We start from the raw sequence: 16,683 nt of genomic DNA, 5'->3' as shown, positions 1-16,683 counted from the left end.
TAACCTGATGTGGTATTTACGGGGTCCCAGGTGGCTGGCCCAGTAGCCTGACTTCCAGAAGCGGTAGCCGTCCATCTCCCTGCGGCTTTCGCAGAACGGCGTGTAACCATATGGTGCCCCTTCCAGGTCCAGGTCACGTAGCTCCTTTAGATCTGTGCGTACAATCTAGCGGGTTGGGGGGGGAAAAACTGACATCAGTCAACTGCTAAACAAGTTGGATCATTCACCTAAACATCAGACAAAAAGAATCTGTTACAACACAGTGCTTGATTCTGATTGGTTAGAAAGTATTAATTAAATACACCTACAAATTCACACCAAAGCCCTACTTCATAATAATACAAGATGCTACACTGACTCAGCTTGACATTGGGCTGGGGTGTTGATTATTTTCCTGTATCTGCATTGTGTGAATGTTGTCTGCCATTTCTATGCAAAAGAAATGAGAAAAACTTCAGTGCCTCTGGTTGAAGTTACAGAGTTTTGCCTGAAGGGGGCAGAAGCGTCCAAGTAATGCAACTTTTTTGTTTTGTTTCGTTTTGTTTTTTAAACAGAACTCAGACATTTGCTGAAAGTTTCATGTAAATTCTCATCGTGTTTCTGAGTACGCACGATTACTTCCTGCAATCAACTGCAACTCAGATGTGCTTTCTCCATCTATTATTCATCGCTCATTTTAGTTCTTACAGTAAACAAGCCGGTTAATTAACGGTACCTGGTCGGCATCCACAAAGAGGATTTTATCCACGGCGAGCGGGAAGAGCACGTCCAGGAAGAGGATCTTGTAGCCCCAGATGATACGCTGCTTCTCGGTTTGCTGATGGAGCCAGCGAGGCCACTTATACTGCACCAACTCGTACTGGAAGCCATATTCCTGAGCCATGTAGGGGATAAATTCCTGCCATGCAGAGAACGCCGTCATTACCATTTACAGTGAGTTTGGGGGGAAAAATAAAGTATACACACTGCAATCTAGCACCAAGGACGTGTATTTTGCATGAAGCTTCTCAGTTGCACCTTAAAGGTCGGAGAAAGATAGTTCTTCAGAAACCAGAACTTCACCGGCGTCCTGGTGTGTTTCAGCACAGACAGCATCATTATTCTTACAAAGAAAAAGAAAACATTTGTAGGTCAAATCATTTGCCTGGGCCAGTGTAATACTTATCAAGCATAACATTTGAAACTGACCCTAGGATCAAGCCTCAAGCCTGCGTAATTTAAGGCCGAGAAAGAAATCCATGAAAATGACCTTAAAGACGGAATTCTGCCGGAAAAGGAATAATGTCGGCGCTAATCAGATGCGACATGTCTAAAGACCGCGGGCGGAAACAACGGGAAGGAAAATAATTCTATAGAAAGATGTAATACAGACAGAAGCAAATGTCATTCTAAGGTGGTGCCATTTTCAAATATCACACAGTGCCATCCTCAGCTCGGCAAATGTAAAAATCCATCCGCAAATCGACGGAGGACATCGAGACGTCGGACGGCTGAGTGGTGAAAAATCTCCACATGAAGTGAGCTTTACCTCAGGAACCTCTCGTACAAGTGTCCCGAAGCCACGGAGAAAATATTGATGACGTCATCTTTCTCCTGCTTGGTTTCCTCCACTTTTTGGTTACTGGTGAATCCCCTGAAAGAGAAGAGTTTTTAAAAAGGATTCGAGAGAGCAGGAAATAATAATAATAAAAAAAAAAAAAACAACATGGCTTGGGGAGCCCTCTACCTGGTTAGGGACTGCCAGAATCCGGAGTCGTTCTCGCTGCTGCCGTCACTGAGGAGCTCCTCATTCATCATGTCTGGCTTTTTCTGCACCTGTACCGACACGACGAGAGGGTTATACAGGAAATTTAACATACGGTTCAGGGAGCGACACGAAATTGCATTTTAAAGCAGAACAACACGGACGAGCACGATCGGTCTCCACGACAGAATGAAATCTGGTCTGTAAAATCTGATTACAGTCTGATCACCATATCAGTGCCTGAGGTTCTCGGGGCTACTGGGAAATCGGTTACGGGAACGGTGGGCAATTATGCAAAGCTTGAAAAGAGAAGTTTATAAGGAGAAAAGCGAAAAAATAAATAAATAAAGGTCTGAAATTGTTTTAATCTGCAGTTCATTTCAAACAAAAATGTACTTTATTATACACCAATCAGGCATAACATTATAACCACCTGTCTAATATTGTGTTGGTCCCTCTCTTGCTGCCAAAACAGCCCTGACCCATTGAGGCATGGACTCCACTAGATCCCTCAATGTGTGCTGTGGTATCTGGCACCAAGATGTTAGCAGCAGATCCTTTAAGTCCTGTAAGTTACAGGACTTAAAGGATACTTACAGGACTTAAAGGATACTTTTGATAGATACTGACCACTGCAGACCGGGAACACCCCACAAGAGCTGCAGTTTTGGAGATGCTCTGATCCAGTGGTCTAGCCATCACAATTTGGCCCTTTGAACTCAAAGCTCAAATCCTTACGCTTGTCCATTTTTCCTGCTTTTAACACATCAACTTTGAGGACAAAATGTCCACTTGCTGCCTAATATATCCCACCAACAGGTGCCATGATGAGGAGATCATCAGCGTTATTCACGGCACCTCTCGGTGGTCATAATGTTATGCCTGATCAGCGTAATATTCACAATACCTATCATATCGATTTTCATGATAATAATGACAGATCATCGTATCGGCTTCACGAGCTCGCTTTACACTCACCTTCACTTTAATGATCTTGCTCTTGAAGTTGTTCAGCACGACTATTAAGTCCTCAGCGTCGGCCGGAGAGTCTGTACCGTCATGACTATGGGAGAAAGAGAACGTCTGAGATTCACATACACACACACACACACAGTGTATAGTACTCAGACACCTACACCTACCTGTAGATCTTGTAGATATCATCAGATCTTCCTTTTCTCATCCGAAGAATCCAGGCTCCTGGGTTTGCTTTGAGTTGGAAGTAGCCCTGAAGGAGAAATGAATCAGTCATACAGTACAACACACACACACACGATCCAAGAGATAAATCAAAGACGTCCCTTACCAGGTTAGCCATGACGATGGTGTCCACTATGACGGGGTCAGAGGCTGTGCCCAGGGTGAACTGGAGTCCTCGAGGCGGCTGACCGGTGCTCACATCAAAACAGTGACCTTCCAGCAGAAGGTACTCCAGCTCATACTCTGCAGCTACAATGCTGTCCACCTGAAGAGCAACCAGAATTTTAATAACCTTCCATGCTTCTAGTCATCCATCCAGGTGAAAAGTGTATTATATAGTTCTATGCTCTCTGTAAATGGACACACCTCCTCTAGGTAGATGTTGTCCAGGTCGTGTCGAGTTTGTACAGACTCTACCATCCAGCTCTCGGGGGTGTTCAGGTTCAGGGTGAATAGCGGAGACTGGGGCATGTCCAAGAACTTAGCCATCGGACCCAGAGCGAAGCTGCTGTCAGCCATAAAGGTCACCTCAGGTTCCAGCACATATCGGTAAAAACTACAGAGAAAAAGAAGACGGATGTATAAGAATCCAAGGATGGATGGATGGATGGATGGATGGATGGATGGATGGATGGATGGATGGATGGATAAATCTAAACCCAAACGTGATGTGAGCTCACCTTTTAAGCGGCATGTCAGAAAGCTTAGACTGGCAGTTCATGAAGACTCGCAGGTTAACATTGACCAGCTGTTTGAGGACCTGCAAAGAAAAACGTGGCATCATTAAGCTTTAAGCCTTGAAGCTAGGACAATATAAAGTGAGAGCTATAGGTGTAGAAGGATGATTGAAATAAAATGAAAATGTATTATAATGCCATGAGGATGTTACCAAGAGAAGAGGAGCAAGTTTCTGAGCATCTCTGGTGACGGGATCCACCACAGCCACTATGTCGAAGTACACTTCCTCCTCCTTGGGGCGGATTTTTACAGCACTGTAGAAATTGTGTTCATGTAAACATTGTGTATTAGTATGAAGGTGCTACAGGCTGTTTGAGAAATGAGAAAAGAGTACTGGATTTTCACATTTATTCACCTGTGTCTTTCCATTGGGAAGCTATAGTCAATCCGGGCTTCACCTTTGGGTTGCGATGATAGCAGTGCGTCCACCTTCATGACCAAATCGCTTGCTCTGGACCCAAAAAAAATAAATAAAATGTCAAAACTAATGTCTTCCTCTCTATAATCCAGTGTAACAACAGGTACAACGAGCTGCCATACCGGTCTTCTTCAACACCCATCTGCTGGATTTTGTTCTTGATTCGCTCGCCGGATGTTTTTAGGATGATGCTCTCCAGAAGCAGGAAGTCGTCCTGGTTAAAGACCTCCCCTTGCTCAAGAGGGCCGATAATCTGCAAAGAACAGAAAAATATGTTATGTGCAAAAGAATTCAGAAATACTTTCTCAGGGATTCCCCTCATCCGATTGGTTAACTGACCCGTCCATTACTGATGATAGCTCTCTGGCCTTTACTCAGCTTGAGGACGTCACGGCAATAAGCGGCTTGGGCCAAGAGGAAGTCCACTTTGGAAGACTCGTACGCCTCTTTGAAAAGGGATACATCCATGCCCTGGAGAAGGACAAGATAGAACTATTTAATATCATGTTAATTATGAGAATAAAATCTCATTATTAAAGGGGTTTAATACTGAAATATAGGGAAAGGTTAAAAAATGTAAATAAAATAAAATAAAATAACCATTTTAATAATTAAACTAATAATAATAATAATAAAACACTCATGTTTAAAAGGTTACCATTTCCAAAGAAGCCAAATTCTATTTAAATTTTAATTCATTTTCGCATTAATTAACAAAGTAAAATATTGTTTTGTCTATTTTTTTTAATAAATAATCCAATAAAAACAGCTATTAACTAAACAGCTATTAACTAAACAGCTAACTATTTAATTTACCCCGACAGCAAACTCAGCGATGTTGGTCCCGGAATACAGCGCTTCTGCCGTCTCCTCTTTGACCATTTTGGTGATGAAGTTCTTGGCGTTGTTGGCCGTTTGAGTCTGCATGGCCGTCCAGATGGCTCGGGCGATCAGAGTGGTTGCATTGGAGGGACTGTCCGTCGGGTTATTGATCATTCCCAAGCGCACGTTATTACTGGTTTTCTAGAAAGAAGATTGAAATAAAGATGAGTGCCACCACATTGATCACACTGCTCATATATACCAGAACAGATGCATAAAGTCAACAAGATCTTTTCCACTTGGACGCTACCATGTGTTTAATGGCGTCGTACAGCAGCTGTCTGCCTGTTGCCTGGTCAAAATCTCCGACCACCCAAAACGTCACGGGACGAATCATGCCATCGTCTGTAAATCAGGAGATTTTTATTTTCATGGATGTATTTGCATCTCGGTAAAACACAATGCAGGTGATAAAATGAGCACTATACAGGAGTCAACATTAGGATAGCATACAGCTAGAAATGGAGCTCTGTTAGGTCAGTCACGTGTAGGATTAAGTCTAAATATATCAGACATAGGAATTCAGCTTAGGATGCTGGTTATGGAGCTAATGTGTTTGCTAAAATCAGAACCTGACCGTAAATAAGTTACTTTTATTTATAGCATACACGATACTTATAAAGCCACGTCCTATAGACAGGTCTATTATCCGGGTCTTTTCTTCTCGCTTTCTTCTATACGACAGGATAAACAGAGTACTGATCGATGGCTTTCGACTGCCTAGTATGCAAATTCTCCGCTCTGTCGGTCTGAATTTATTTATATGTTAAAGATACTGAGGATCAGGCAGGAAAGTGTATAGTGTTTGGTATTTAAATGACAGGAAAAATGATTTCATAACCTAATATTTTAACAACACATTTTAAATGTTAGGGTTTTCCTTTAATTTGTCACACACACACACAAAGCATTAAGTATTCACATGCATCAACATGACGGCGGTTAAGGAAAAGAAATTACCAGAGGAAACAGTAGAGAGCATTCCTTTTTAAAAAGGAAAAAACCCACCACCAGGAAGAAGAAGAAACAGAAACAAAAGGGAAAGTGAGAAAGAGAGGGAGAGAGATGTACCAACACACTGAAAGAGAAAGGTTAAGCTATCGTATACATAGTTGTGAAAAAATGAGTAACTTCTTGAATTCCTAAACCAATATTTGTAAAATGATAACTGACCTGTTCTCAGTTGTTATGGCAACAAGGTTAGAGCTTACCTTTCTTCGTCATGTAGTTCATGCTGTTAGCCACCGCCGTGTTCTTCTCTTTAGTGTCCAGGAAGAGGAAGCGGGCATAATCGTCGATAAAGTGATTATCTGAAGGAAACAATGATGATAAATAAATGCAGCGAGACACATAAACTAAATGTTCTATGAAAAGAGTGAACAGAAATATTTTGACATTTTCTAAACAAAAACAGTAAGAGTAGTTAAATCTTTATATATAAATAAAGATATATTAAATCCACTCCCGTTTCTCAGTCACACAGTAATTCATCAGAAATTTCCTGACGTGAAATATTTAGAAAATAAATAGAAACGTTTTCTGATGACGTGATGTGAAACGTCCTTCGATTCATTTATTTCCAATTCATTTATTTGCGCTCCCATGCAAAAAGGGCTGTTTCTCCTGTAGTTACATTAGAAAAAAAATAAATCCAAGCACTACATTTTGCTGGAAAAATATGTAAGGCAAAAGTTTTGATGAGATAGAAAAATTATGTGGTGAAAAGAAATAAAAAATAATTGTTGTTGGTGTTTTTTGTTTTGCAGCTAGCTGTTCAATTTTGTGTTTAACCCTATTCCAGCCCGCAGGCATGTGTAAATATGCTCCTCCAACTTGAGCAAACTTAATTTCCTCGAGGAATAAAGCAGTTTATGAATATCCTCTGCTTACTCCTTGTGTACATAAACGGATTTTCGAGAGCGGGCGAGACGTTTAGTGACGAACTGGAAATGAGGCTGCGTTCCCTGGAGCCAAGTCGTCCGCTGAGCACTGCAAATTATCCAGATCGCAAATTAGTTTTGGGAAGCAAACAAAAGCGAACTGACTGGTGCTGGAGAGATCCAGGTAGCTCCTGGTGGTGGTTAGGATGCGCGAGTTGATCCGTGGCACCACGTTCGGCTGGTTCATGATGAAGTCCACTACGTCGTGGTCGCTTGCCAGCTCGCCCTGAATTTTAAAAAATAAATAAATAAATAAATAAATAAAGCATTGCTTTATACTACAGCAATATGTAAAAGTAACGATCTTCCTCACCAGGTAGACGGCTCTCTGGAAAAAACTGGTGGTGTCCAGGATCTTGTGCATGATGGTGGTCTCGAGCTCATCGGGGTCCAGCTGCTCCCTCTGTAAAGGCATGCCGTTGTACAGGACCACGGGCAGAGAACCCAGGCCTGTCTGCTCGTGATACGCTTTCCCTTCCTGCCCGTGAAGATCATTTGCGATTAGAGCTTTTAAAAGCAATCATGCAGCTATATCTTCTTAAAGGAAATGTTTTTGTACCTTGCGATTGTGGTCGTAGACCGAATCTGCTCCCAGAATGCTGCTTACTTCCACATAGGGATAACGTTTCTTTAGGACGGCCACCACGTCCTCCACTTTCAGCTTCCCTCCGCTGGGCACACGGTTCAGCATCTGAGCAAAGTTTACTAAATGTTAATGTCTTCATTTCTAATGTTGCTGCTCTACCCATTAGGTCTGATGTTTAGCAATTAACAAATCCGACTTACCGACATAACAGCATCGAAGGCCAACTGATTGTCCACTTCTTCTGCGATGTAGTTGAAAGCTCGTAGCATGGCGACTCCGGCGTCCTGCATGCCGTCGACATCGTCAGCGTCGTTCACAACAAACACCAGTCCTATTCTGAAGGGTCAAGAACAAATAGGTTGAAAAAGGCCAGCACCAACAACAAGTGTTTTATTATTTAATTTGTTGCAACCTAGTTGAGCTTGGACTTGACCTGGACCTGAACCAAGTACCTGAGGGGGATGTTATTGGTGTAGAACATCTCTGCGACACTCAACAGTTCGGCAGTGCTCTCCTGAGTCGGGTCCAGTAGGATGACCTACGAGAAGAAATCAGTTTACTTGCTTGATACTGTATGTTACTATAGAACAGCTGAATCAAACTGGAATCTAGCTCTACTTAATCGTTATCTATCATTATCACTATACATGACTTGTTCAAATACATCCAATTTCATTTTATTTTTAATCACAAGTCAAACGATAACTTTCATAGTTCCTCACGAGAGAAAATAATTCTATTTATCAATCTATAATTCTATAAATCGACAACTGACACAGGGTTCTACCTTTAAATAGCTGCCTTTTAATAAAGTTTAAATAGTTTGTTCATTTCCACAGCGAACATGACCACTATCAGACGTGTAAAACTATTTGTCATTTCATATCAATGACTTGCAAGAATATAATCAAATACAAATAAACTAGCCATGAAAACACATAACTTTTGCAATTGTCTAAGAACTTCTAACTCTTTAGCTAGAATTTTTTGTTGTTTTAAGTAGAATTTCTCAAAAAACATTCCAGCTAGAATTTTATAGCTAGAAATTCTAGTGTCAAGATTTGAATTTCTCATTAATAGTTACTACATCTAGTTCTTAAGATAGAGCTCGGGCTTACTTACTAGAATTTATTTTTTGAATTTTTTTAATAAGATTTAACATTTACTTGTTTAGGGAGAATTTCTTGTTCTTTCGCTAAAACCCCTATGATTTACACTAGAATGTCTAGTTCTTCTTCAAGAACCTTACATTTTTTATATAGAACTTCAAGTTTCTTAAGCTAGAACATCTACTTAAAAAAAAATCCTTTAGCAAGAACTTCTATTTTTAACTAGAGCATCTAGTTGAATTTTTAGCTAGAATTTTTATACTTATTTTTCGATAAAGCTTCAGATTTTTTGGTCCAATTTCTAAATGATTTTATCTAGAACTTTTTTTAAAACTCGAAACCATTTCTTTAGCTAGTTTTTCATCTGAAGTACAATGTAAAAATCACGCTTGTGTTACATGAGTAAGCAGAACTCTTTCCTGTATGCCGTGGATTTTCCATGAAACTCCATCAGATCTTTGAAATATCCCAGAAAACTATAAGAAAGGGACATGGTGCTCACCATGTTATGGAAATTCTTGCGAATCTGTCTGATGACTCCAGGGAAAGTGGGACGGAGAAGCTCCTGTACGGTCGAGGGCCACGAGGCGTACCTGCCGTCTGTCTCCAGGTTATTGATCCACTATAAAGCAAACAAACATATCGTTTGCTGCGGTTATGCGATAACTATGTACAATGCGAGATTACGTGATTATGTTTGAAACTTACAAAGACGGCAGGATTGCGGATATCCACGGCGTAATCGGAGTCTGACGGCTGAATGTTCAGTTTGAGTATGTCGTGGATGAAGGACGAGTCGATGAGGAGGTTACGGAGGCCCTCCATGACCCGGGCTTCGTTCCTCAGAACATCAAACACACTGCACAGGATGACATACTATTACTTCACAGACCTCATCATTAGTGCGTCAAATAATATTCATATCAATCAGGGTTCTAGATCCACTGCTTACCTGAAGATATCCTGCACATCCAGGTCAATATGGAGTCCGTTAATGAAGAGAGCTGAATCGCCTGGCTGCAGTCCCAGTGAGCCCTTAAAGTACTACCAAGAACCAGAAGGACATTAAGCATCAAAACCTCCACTATTGAGTTGTTTTACAGCACGAATGAGCAAATGAAAATAAAGTTACCTTCTGATTCTCTTCGATCTCCTTACGGATCGCAGAATTCACCGCCGTTTTGGTTAGGGACCTGAGAAAATAGGAATTTAAATAAATAAATAAATAAAAAAGCCACAAACAAATAAACAGCTCAGTTTGAACCAAAGTGTAGGACTGAAAAAATCTTTATTATTTTATATTCTAAAGGTTAAAACAGTATCTTAGGGCCTAATTTAATATTCTTAGCAAATAGTCTTTAAAACCTTTTAGGTTTACGGGAATTGCTGACGGGTAAATTTTCTGGTGTTCATTACAGCAGCCAAGATGTTTTTTTTTTACAATTAGTCTTGCTTTAATAACCTCTAGCCTCGGGCATGAGTCAAGAATTGTTTTCTCTATGAAAAAGCCATTCCCCTTGTGGAAAGAAAAACAGCATTATTTTCTTAATTAAAGCTGCAGTGTGAATTTTTTTTATTTGAAAGTCAGCTGATTTAATCCTTGTTGTGGAATTTGCACTGAGACTAAAGAGGCTTGAGAGATCATGATTGCCAGTTTGATGAAGTGTGTGTATTCTGTGTCGAATTCTGCTTCGTTATGTTTTTTTTTTTTATTTCTAACCAACATGGCGTGTTTTTGATACGGGTGAGGTTTTCTTGCGTACCTCGCTTTTGTAGGAAAGTTCTGGCTCAAGTCTTTCATTACGTTAAGAGCTTCTACGGGAGGAGCTGCCAGGATACGGGCTGCTGTCTGGAAGCTGAGATCTACAGAGAGAAAGAGAAATTTTAGAGAAATGAAATGAGATCAGTTTTTGCTTTTTCTCTTCAACAGGAGAACACAAACACTACGTAAATAAATTTGCTGAGCATCTCAACCATCGATACCTTTCTCGACAGATTTGTTCAGAATAAAAAAAAAAAAAACGGCTTGAGGACATTTATCCCTTAAAGTAATCCTTTCAAGGGAATTAGAGCTAATGGCTTAATTTCATTCATGACAAAAAGCTTCCTCCAGGTGTCATGGATTTAAGAGGCTGGGTTTTTTTTTATCGGAGATAGTAACTGTGTAATGGATTATTACGCCTGTGTCTTTTATGTGTGGGTGGCTTTAGTCTCCTTCTTAATAGAGAGCTAATGCGCTTCAGGCGTGGTGGTGTGTATACTTCTCGAAAGCAGAAAGATTCATGAAACTACTGAGAAACAGAATATGGGTGCTAACAGGACAGGCATGCGCCAAATCCGATCTAGCAACCTCTGTTGAGGAAAGACATATGCTCATATATTTAATAGACTCGCCTTGCATCTGCCAGACTTTAAGCGGCGCCATCTCGTTCGTACTTTCGACCAGATGTTTGCGCAGTTCCTTCAGCTGTTCCTTCAGCTCTGGGTAAATAGTTCTGGATTTAAAAACACACACACACACACAAAGAGAGAGTGAGCTGAGCTGGCTATAAACCATGTTTCTTTCAAACCATGCTGTGATATCAGGTGGAAAATAGGTTGCACGTAATTGTACATACTTGAGTTTGCCGAACAGGAAGCCCTGCACTTCGTCCACTGGGTCGTTTTCGCCGATGACCGTGGCGTTCACGTCGGCACCTGTGCAATTAGAGGAAGCATTTGACTTGATGCTCGGATGGGAGATTTTTTTTTTTTTTTTTTTTATCAGCTAGGACTGAAAACCGAACCGCATCAAACCTTGAACTTGGGTATCGTCTTTGGCTTTGTACTCCTGGTTTTTGATGGCCAACTCAACCCCGTAACCAGACAGGAAAACTTTATCATCACTTGGTTTCTGCAATGCAAACAGTACATATGGTTGACATTCTGACAAGGTAGCAGAGAACAAGCGGGTAACGTGCGAGTGCTTTCACCTTTGGGTGTTTGAGGTAGTGAGGAAGTGTGTAATAGCCACTAAAATAACACCAATGTCAAACATCCTTTTGGATATATAACTCAAAAAGCTAAAAGAAAAAATAATCACCCAAAATCAGATATACTCACCGAGATGTAATGGCGCAGGATGTAGTTAATCAGGCCCTTGTTGGCTTTGGACAGCATGTGCTGATGGAATTTGGCGAACTCTTTGGTTCCCAGCTCGGCGTAGAGGATGACCACGGGAGCGTCCGGCTCAGAAGAGGAAAACCTGTGATCGCCTTTGAACAGGAAAGGCTTCGGCCTGCGGGGGAAAAGTACAGAAAATATGGTGACAAAAAGGTAGAGACTCCTTCAATTATATGATAAACAACATATTTTACAATCTGTACATTGCTAGCTTTTGACAGAGTAGAAAGTCCGTCCTGTGAATTAGCTGTTACTATAGAAATGGTAACGTATTCGGACAAGCGCGTTATTGCATATATAAATCTTTCATTTAAAATACAGCTGCTGTTAAATAGCTTACTTCTCTGGAGCAGCGTCGATCAGGTTCTTCAGATGGTCGAGATCGCATGATTTCTCTCCATGGACGCTGAAAAATGCCTTGCAGCCTGGTGGAGGAGGTTCAGTGGACGCAATCTGTGGAAGGTTAACAGAAATGCAGGCATTAAATACAGACAATAAATAAATTGAATGAATGTGTCAGAAAATTGTGGTCAGTATCTATCAAAAGTGGTCCTAGGAAGGAACAGTGGTGAACCAGTCACAGGGTCATGGACAGTCAAGGCTCACTGATGCACGCTAGGAGTGAAGGCTAGCCCGTGTGATCCGACCCGACAGATGAGCTACTGTTGCTCAAATTACTGAAGAAGTTAATGCTGGTTCTGCTAGAAGGGTGTCAGAATAAACAGTGTATGATGGGTCAGGGCTGTTTTGGCAGCACCAACACAATATCAGGCAGTGGTCATAACGTTATGCCTGGTCAGTGTATATATATTCCTGTAATTGTTCCCTGACCTGCTGAAATGAATAAACGGTGGAGGAGTAGGAGCGTAAAGAGAGCGCAAACTTCAGCAGCTTCAGTTGCACAGGACTCAAGAGCTGGCCAGCTCGCTTCAGGATCAGCTCGTAATAGGACAGATCCGTACCTAGGAAAGAACAAAAACAAAAAAAACCCACAAATAATGCATTTGAATTTTTATTTTTTTTTAATAATCTGTATGCTTATAAGGTTACACGAGTGGAAAGTTACCATCATGGTCATTTTCAATATCTTGGTTAACTTCTACAAAGTCCCAGAACTTATCCTGGCTCTCCTCGGCAAGAAACTCGCTGGAGACAATGAGATATTCATTAGTATTTGTTAAAACGAAGCCAGATTCGAATCACATTCTAGTCTAATTGTAGAATACACATTTATTAGCTTGTCGAACAGAACCGACCTGGCTTCCAGGAGCAAAGGCGGAGAGGTCCATTTAGTGGTAAGAGTCGTGGTCACAGCCTTCGAGTCACCGTTAACACGGGACACAAAGTGCAGAGCCAGCAGGAACACCCGAAGCATCCACATCTTAGAGCCTAGAATAATAATAATCATTTTTAAAAAAAGGTTCTTTACAGACCTCAGTTTGTCGTAATCCAACAGCGTATAATAGACAATTGTGTGCTTCCAGTTTAGGGGAAGAACCACTATATGTGGGTGAGGTGGTCAGGGGTGCACAAACTTTTGGCTGCATTGTGTATTTTGTGTTAAAGTAAAAACAATCTCTAGCTCGCAGTTTTCTCACAGACTGACAGTCAATCATCAGGGAGTATAGGAGGGTGTTTGTATGTTTGTTTGTTTGTTTATACATGTGGTTTGACTTTATGGGCCACCGTAGTTTCGAAAGATCGCACAACATAACCTCGAACTAATAGATCCATCCATACACACGTACGCTTGGGACTTATTTAAATGACTTTATCCAGAAATGACACCTAGGGGAGCTTTTTAAATAAACAAACATGGAAGAATAAAGATATTTTCAACTATAACACTGTTATTTTCGTTTTCACAGAAGGCGAGGCGCCTCGGGTCTCGCGCTCCAGCCAATCTCGAGCCTCAGCGTGGCCACCCGGACAGCCAATCAGCATCAAGAACACGCACACTTCCGGGTTTTTTTTTTTTTATTTAACCAATCATCCCGGATTCAACGAGGATGTTAGCCTAGCCGCTGAGATTCAACCGAAATCTCTACAAAACATGTTAAAAGCTTATAATAACGAGTTAATAGTGAGCAAAGCACCAAAATCATGAAACATGATTTCTCACACAAGCTTAACTGTGCAGAGACAAGGTTCCATTCTGCAGCTAGCTTATTAGCCGGTAATGGCTAATTACAAATACATGTATTTTAAAAAAATCCCAGAAAGCCTAGGACAAACGTGCGGGTTTATTCGTGTAAACTGTAAGCCTTTCGCGTTGCCTGCGTCATAAAACACAATAAAAATAAACGTATGTTTGCCAACAGAAGTGAAAACAACAGCTCATACCTCCACCGGCTTCTGTACTTCCTGCTGGAGTAGCCATGGTTCAATCCCAAATGGCGCCTCACTTCCTCATCGAGTCCACTACATAGGGAGTGAAACAGCACCTTTTACACCCTACACAGCGCACTAGCTTACCTGTTTGGGATCAGCTCGTGCTTGGTCAGGTCCTTCATTCAGAGAGAGAGACAGACAATGTTTTTGCCTGTTTAAAAATAGCTGAGAAATGGTTGTGATAGAAAAGGTGTATTTAATATGTTAAACACGTAGATTTAAATATCATTAATTTTTTATAAGGTAATGGGGGGGGGCAGGATTTTTTTTTTTTATTCACAGGCACTTTACTAGTCTAATAAAATCTAGCGCCCTGGTTTAAAGTAGTCAGGGGCTATACTTCTTTCTTTCAAATATATATCAAATATAACAGCATTTAAATGAGGCCAAAGGGTTAGCCTGAAAATGACACAGTATTTGCTATAAATAAATAAAAATAAATAACTTCCATACCTCAGCAAGTCTTTACATTAGTGGTCTGTCCATCATATCTGAGGAATTGACCCTGTTACTTATATTCTCATTTATTTCTACCTTGGAAAGTGCAATAATCCAAGGAATGCTCCTATCTAGGCACCATAGCAGTCTCTAGCTTTCACCTGGTTTAGTTACTCACTTGCTAGCATTTCTAACCCTGCATCCAACTAGTTACTCACCGTTTCCTATATCTATATCTTTCTACAGGCTCCATAGAGTTGAACGTTTGTCTTTCCTCAGCAATGCTGGTGAATAACCGGTACTAGGTTTCTTGTCAGCGAAACATGCTGATTGATTTTCCCGAACGGAATCCTCCTTCTGAGTTTTCTTTCTGGAATACCTGCCTGGAATAACTAAATGGTTAGAGACGCTTGCTGCTATCGCATATCAAGCGCGGTGGAGTGATACGGGCTCAACTTACCGTGCCTTGTCTATTGCTGAACCTGTGAATTTACCTGCAAATTTTCTTCTTGGGTGGGTTGAATTGTTCAAATTCTTTATATTATACCAAGTGGGTAGTCATGAATAAGCCTCCTATGGGACTCTTGCACTCTCTTGAAAGGCAAATATGTGCTCACAGCCTTGACACTGACCATCTCAAAGAAGCTGACTGGGCAACAATGCCAGTGACGACACGGCACACTTGGCTGGCAGATTGCAATCCTGGATCGTAGTCGAATCTGACCCAAGGCCCTTAGTCTAAGCAGCTTGCTGGTCATCAATGCCCAGACCTGATGATGTCCAGCAAGAACATCCAAAAACAGTCTCTAGACAAAGCACATGGTGGTGCACACCCTCCGACTACTGGTAAGCATTTGAATGCCCCCTTCTCTACCCAAAGTCGAGACCTGTTAACAGCACCAAAAACCACTACAGATCTTGCAAAAATACCTAATCTTGCAAAAAATAACCTAAAGGCGGTGGTGATTTTAGAGCTGAAACCATTCCGAATTATTGGATGGATCAGAAGGTCACTCTGAATTTCTTGTACCCAACAGGTGACCGGTGTAGTCGATGCCATGCAGCTTCAGGACTGGATGTCAGCGGACTTCTGAAGCACTCATGTTCATGTTCCCAATACACATGCCTCCATTCCGTGGACCAGAGGTCAAGCATGAACCACATTTCTCCTGGTCATCCCTCGCAGTGGTGTGAGCATAAACATAACCTCTGAGCACCTTTTGGGGCAGTAGTCCCCAGAGATGGGAAACACAATTCTAATAAGTACCAGCATTCCTTGTCATTCAGAACCACTGTTGGCTTTTCAAGAAGGTTGTAGGAAATTATTTTTCAACACCAACTATCCAACACGGGAAATTGTCAGAATTCCAGCCCTCTTCCTCAACAAAACACTGGTTCTATTTCAGAAGGGTGCAATGCAGTTGCAATAAAGAAAGTAGCTGAGTCTGTTGATTGTACTTTATAGGTGCTGGGGCTTACAATGTCTTATGATTTCCCAAAGGTCCTGTAATGCCATAATGCAGCTGAACTTGCAAGTAGACAGAAAGGAGCAGCCCAAACCAGACATTTCTACATTTTTACACTGAGTTTAAGGGTTGGAAGCATGAACATGGAGACTATTGTTTGTGTAATTGTTTGGTTTGTCCATCTGTCTGTCAATATATTACATTTATAATGATCATTTTACAGTGATGCCCCAAGAGTTAAGTGTTGCCTTTCTAACAGGACTATATATACAAGTTCTATATTTATATAATATCTATATTCAATCATATAAAGCAGAACTAGTCCAGAAGAAGCAAAAGGAAGCAGTTTGACAAAAGCACATCAGCTTTAAAAGTTTTTTTAATGGAAAAAAACATTGCATTCTTAAAGGGTGGTGGGGGCTTGAAAAACTTTGGCTATGAGAAAATGGACAAGAAAGCAAGACAAAATGTTTGCATATTGTGTGAAAGGAAGATAAAAGAAGCCTTTATTTGTCACATATATTTTACAGCATAGTAAAATTCTCTTCTTCACATATCCAAGCTTGATAGGAAGCTAGGGTCAGAGTGCAAGGTTTGCTCCCCCTGGAG

General features: G+C 41.0%; 1 protein-coding gene across 1 annotated transcript in view; it reads right to left on the bottom strand.

Moving 5' to 3' along the window:
* Positions 1-14,278, bottom strand: part of uggt1 (UDP-glucose glycoprotein glucosyltransferase 1) — a 20,058-nt gene extending 5,780 nt beyond the window's left edge. Inside the window, exons 1-36 of the mRNA XM_058395151.1 lie at positions 14,123-14,278; positions 13,036-13,168; positions 12,846-12,925; positions 12,611-12,741; positions 12,120-12,232; positions 11,720-11,894; positions 11,414-11,510; positions 11,236-11,314; positions 11,012-11,112; positions 10,381-10,480; positions 9,750-9,810; positions 9,570-9,661; positions 9,326-9,476; positions 9,120-9,239; positions 7,961-8,046; positions 7,709-7,844; positions 7,482-7,613; positions 7,236-7,400; positions 7,028-7,148; positions 6,194-6,292; positions 5,233-5,327; positions 4,917-5,123; positions 4,440-4,571; positions 4,223-4,353; positions 4,038-4,133; positions 3,834-3,936; positions 3,625-3,704; positions 3,311-3,500; positions 3,051-3,209; positions 2,887-2,972; positions 2,723-2,807; positions 1,727-1,815; positions 1,529-1,633; positions 1,018-1,102; positions 716-898; positions 5-165 (exon numbers count right to left, since the gene is read on the bottom strand). Coding sequence (XP_058251134.1) covers positions 5-165; positions 716-898; positions 1,018-1,102; positions 1,529-1,633; positions 1,727-1,815; positions 2,723-2,807; positions 2,887-2,972; positions 3,051-3,209; positions 3,311-3,500; positions 3,625-3,704; positions 3,834-3,936; positions 4,038-4,133; positions 4,223-4,353; positions 4,440-4,571; positions 4,917-5,123; positions 5,233-5,327; positions 6,194-6,292; positions 7,028-7,148; positions 7,236-7,400; positions 7,482-7,613; positions 7,709-7,844; positions 7,961-8,046; positions 9,120-9,239; positions 9,326-9,476; positions 9,570-9,661; positions 9,750-9,810; positions 10,381-10,480; positions 11,012-11,112; positions 11,236-11,314; positions 11,414-11,510; positions 11,720-11,894; positions 12,120-12,232; positions 12,611-12,741; positions 12,846-12,925; positions 13,036-13,168; positions 14,123-14,159 — 4,196 coding nt within the window. The 5' untranslated portion in view covers positions 14,160-14,278. The remainder of the gene's footprint in view (positions 1-4; positions 166-715; positions 899-1,017; positions 1,103-1,528; positions 1,634-1,726; positions 1,816-2,722; positions 2,808-2,886; positions 2,973-3,050; positions 3,210-3,310; positions 3,501-3,624; positions 3,705-3,833; positions 3,937-4,037; positions 4,134-4,222; positions 4,354-4,439; positions 4,572-4,916; positions 5,124-5,232; positions 5,328-6,193; positions 6,293-7,027; positions 7,149-7,235; positions 7,401-7,481; positions 7,614-7,708; positions 7,845-7,960; positions 8,047-9,119; positions 9,240-9,325; positions 9,477-9,569; positions 9,662-9,749; positions 9,811-10,380; positions 10,481-11,011; positions 11,113-11,235; positions 11,315-11,413; positions 11,511-11,719; positions 11,895-12,119; positions 12,233-12,610; positions 12,742-12,845; positions 12,926-13,035; positions 13,169-14,122) is intronic.
* Between the last annotated feature and the right edge of the window lie 2,405 nt (positions 14,279-16,683).

This window comes from Hemibagrus wyckioides, linkage group LG07, assembly GCF_019097595.1.
Source record: "Hemibagrus wyckioides isolate EC202008001 linkage group LG07, SWU_Hwy_1.0, whole genome shotgun sequence".
NCBI lineage: Eukaryota > Metazoa > Chordata > Actinopteri > Siluriformes > Bagridae > Hemibagrus > Hemibagrus wyckioides.
This window is presented reverse-complemented; position numbering and strand designations above follow the sequence as displayed.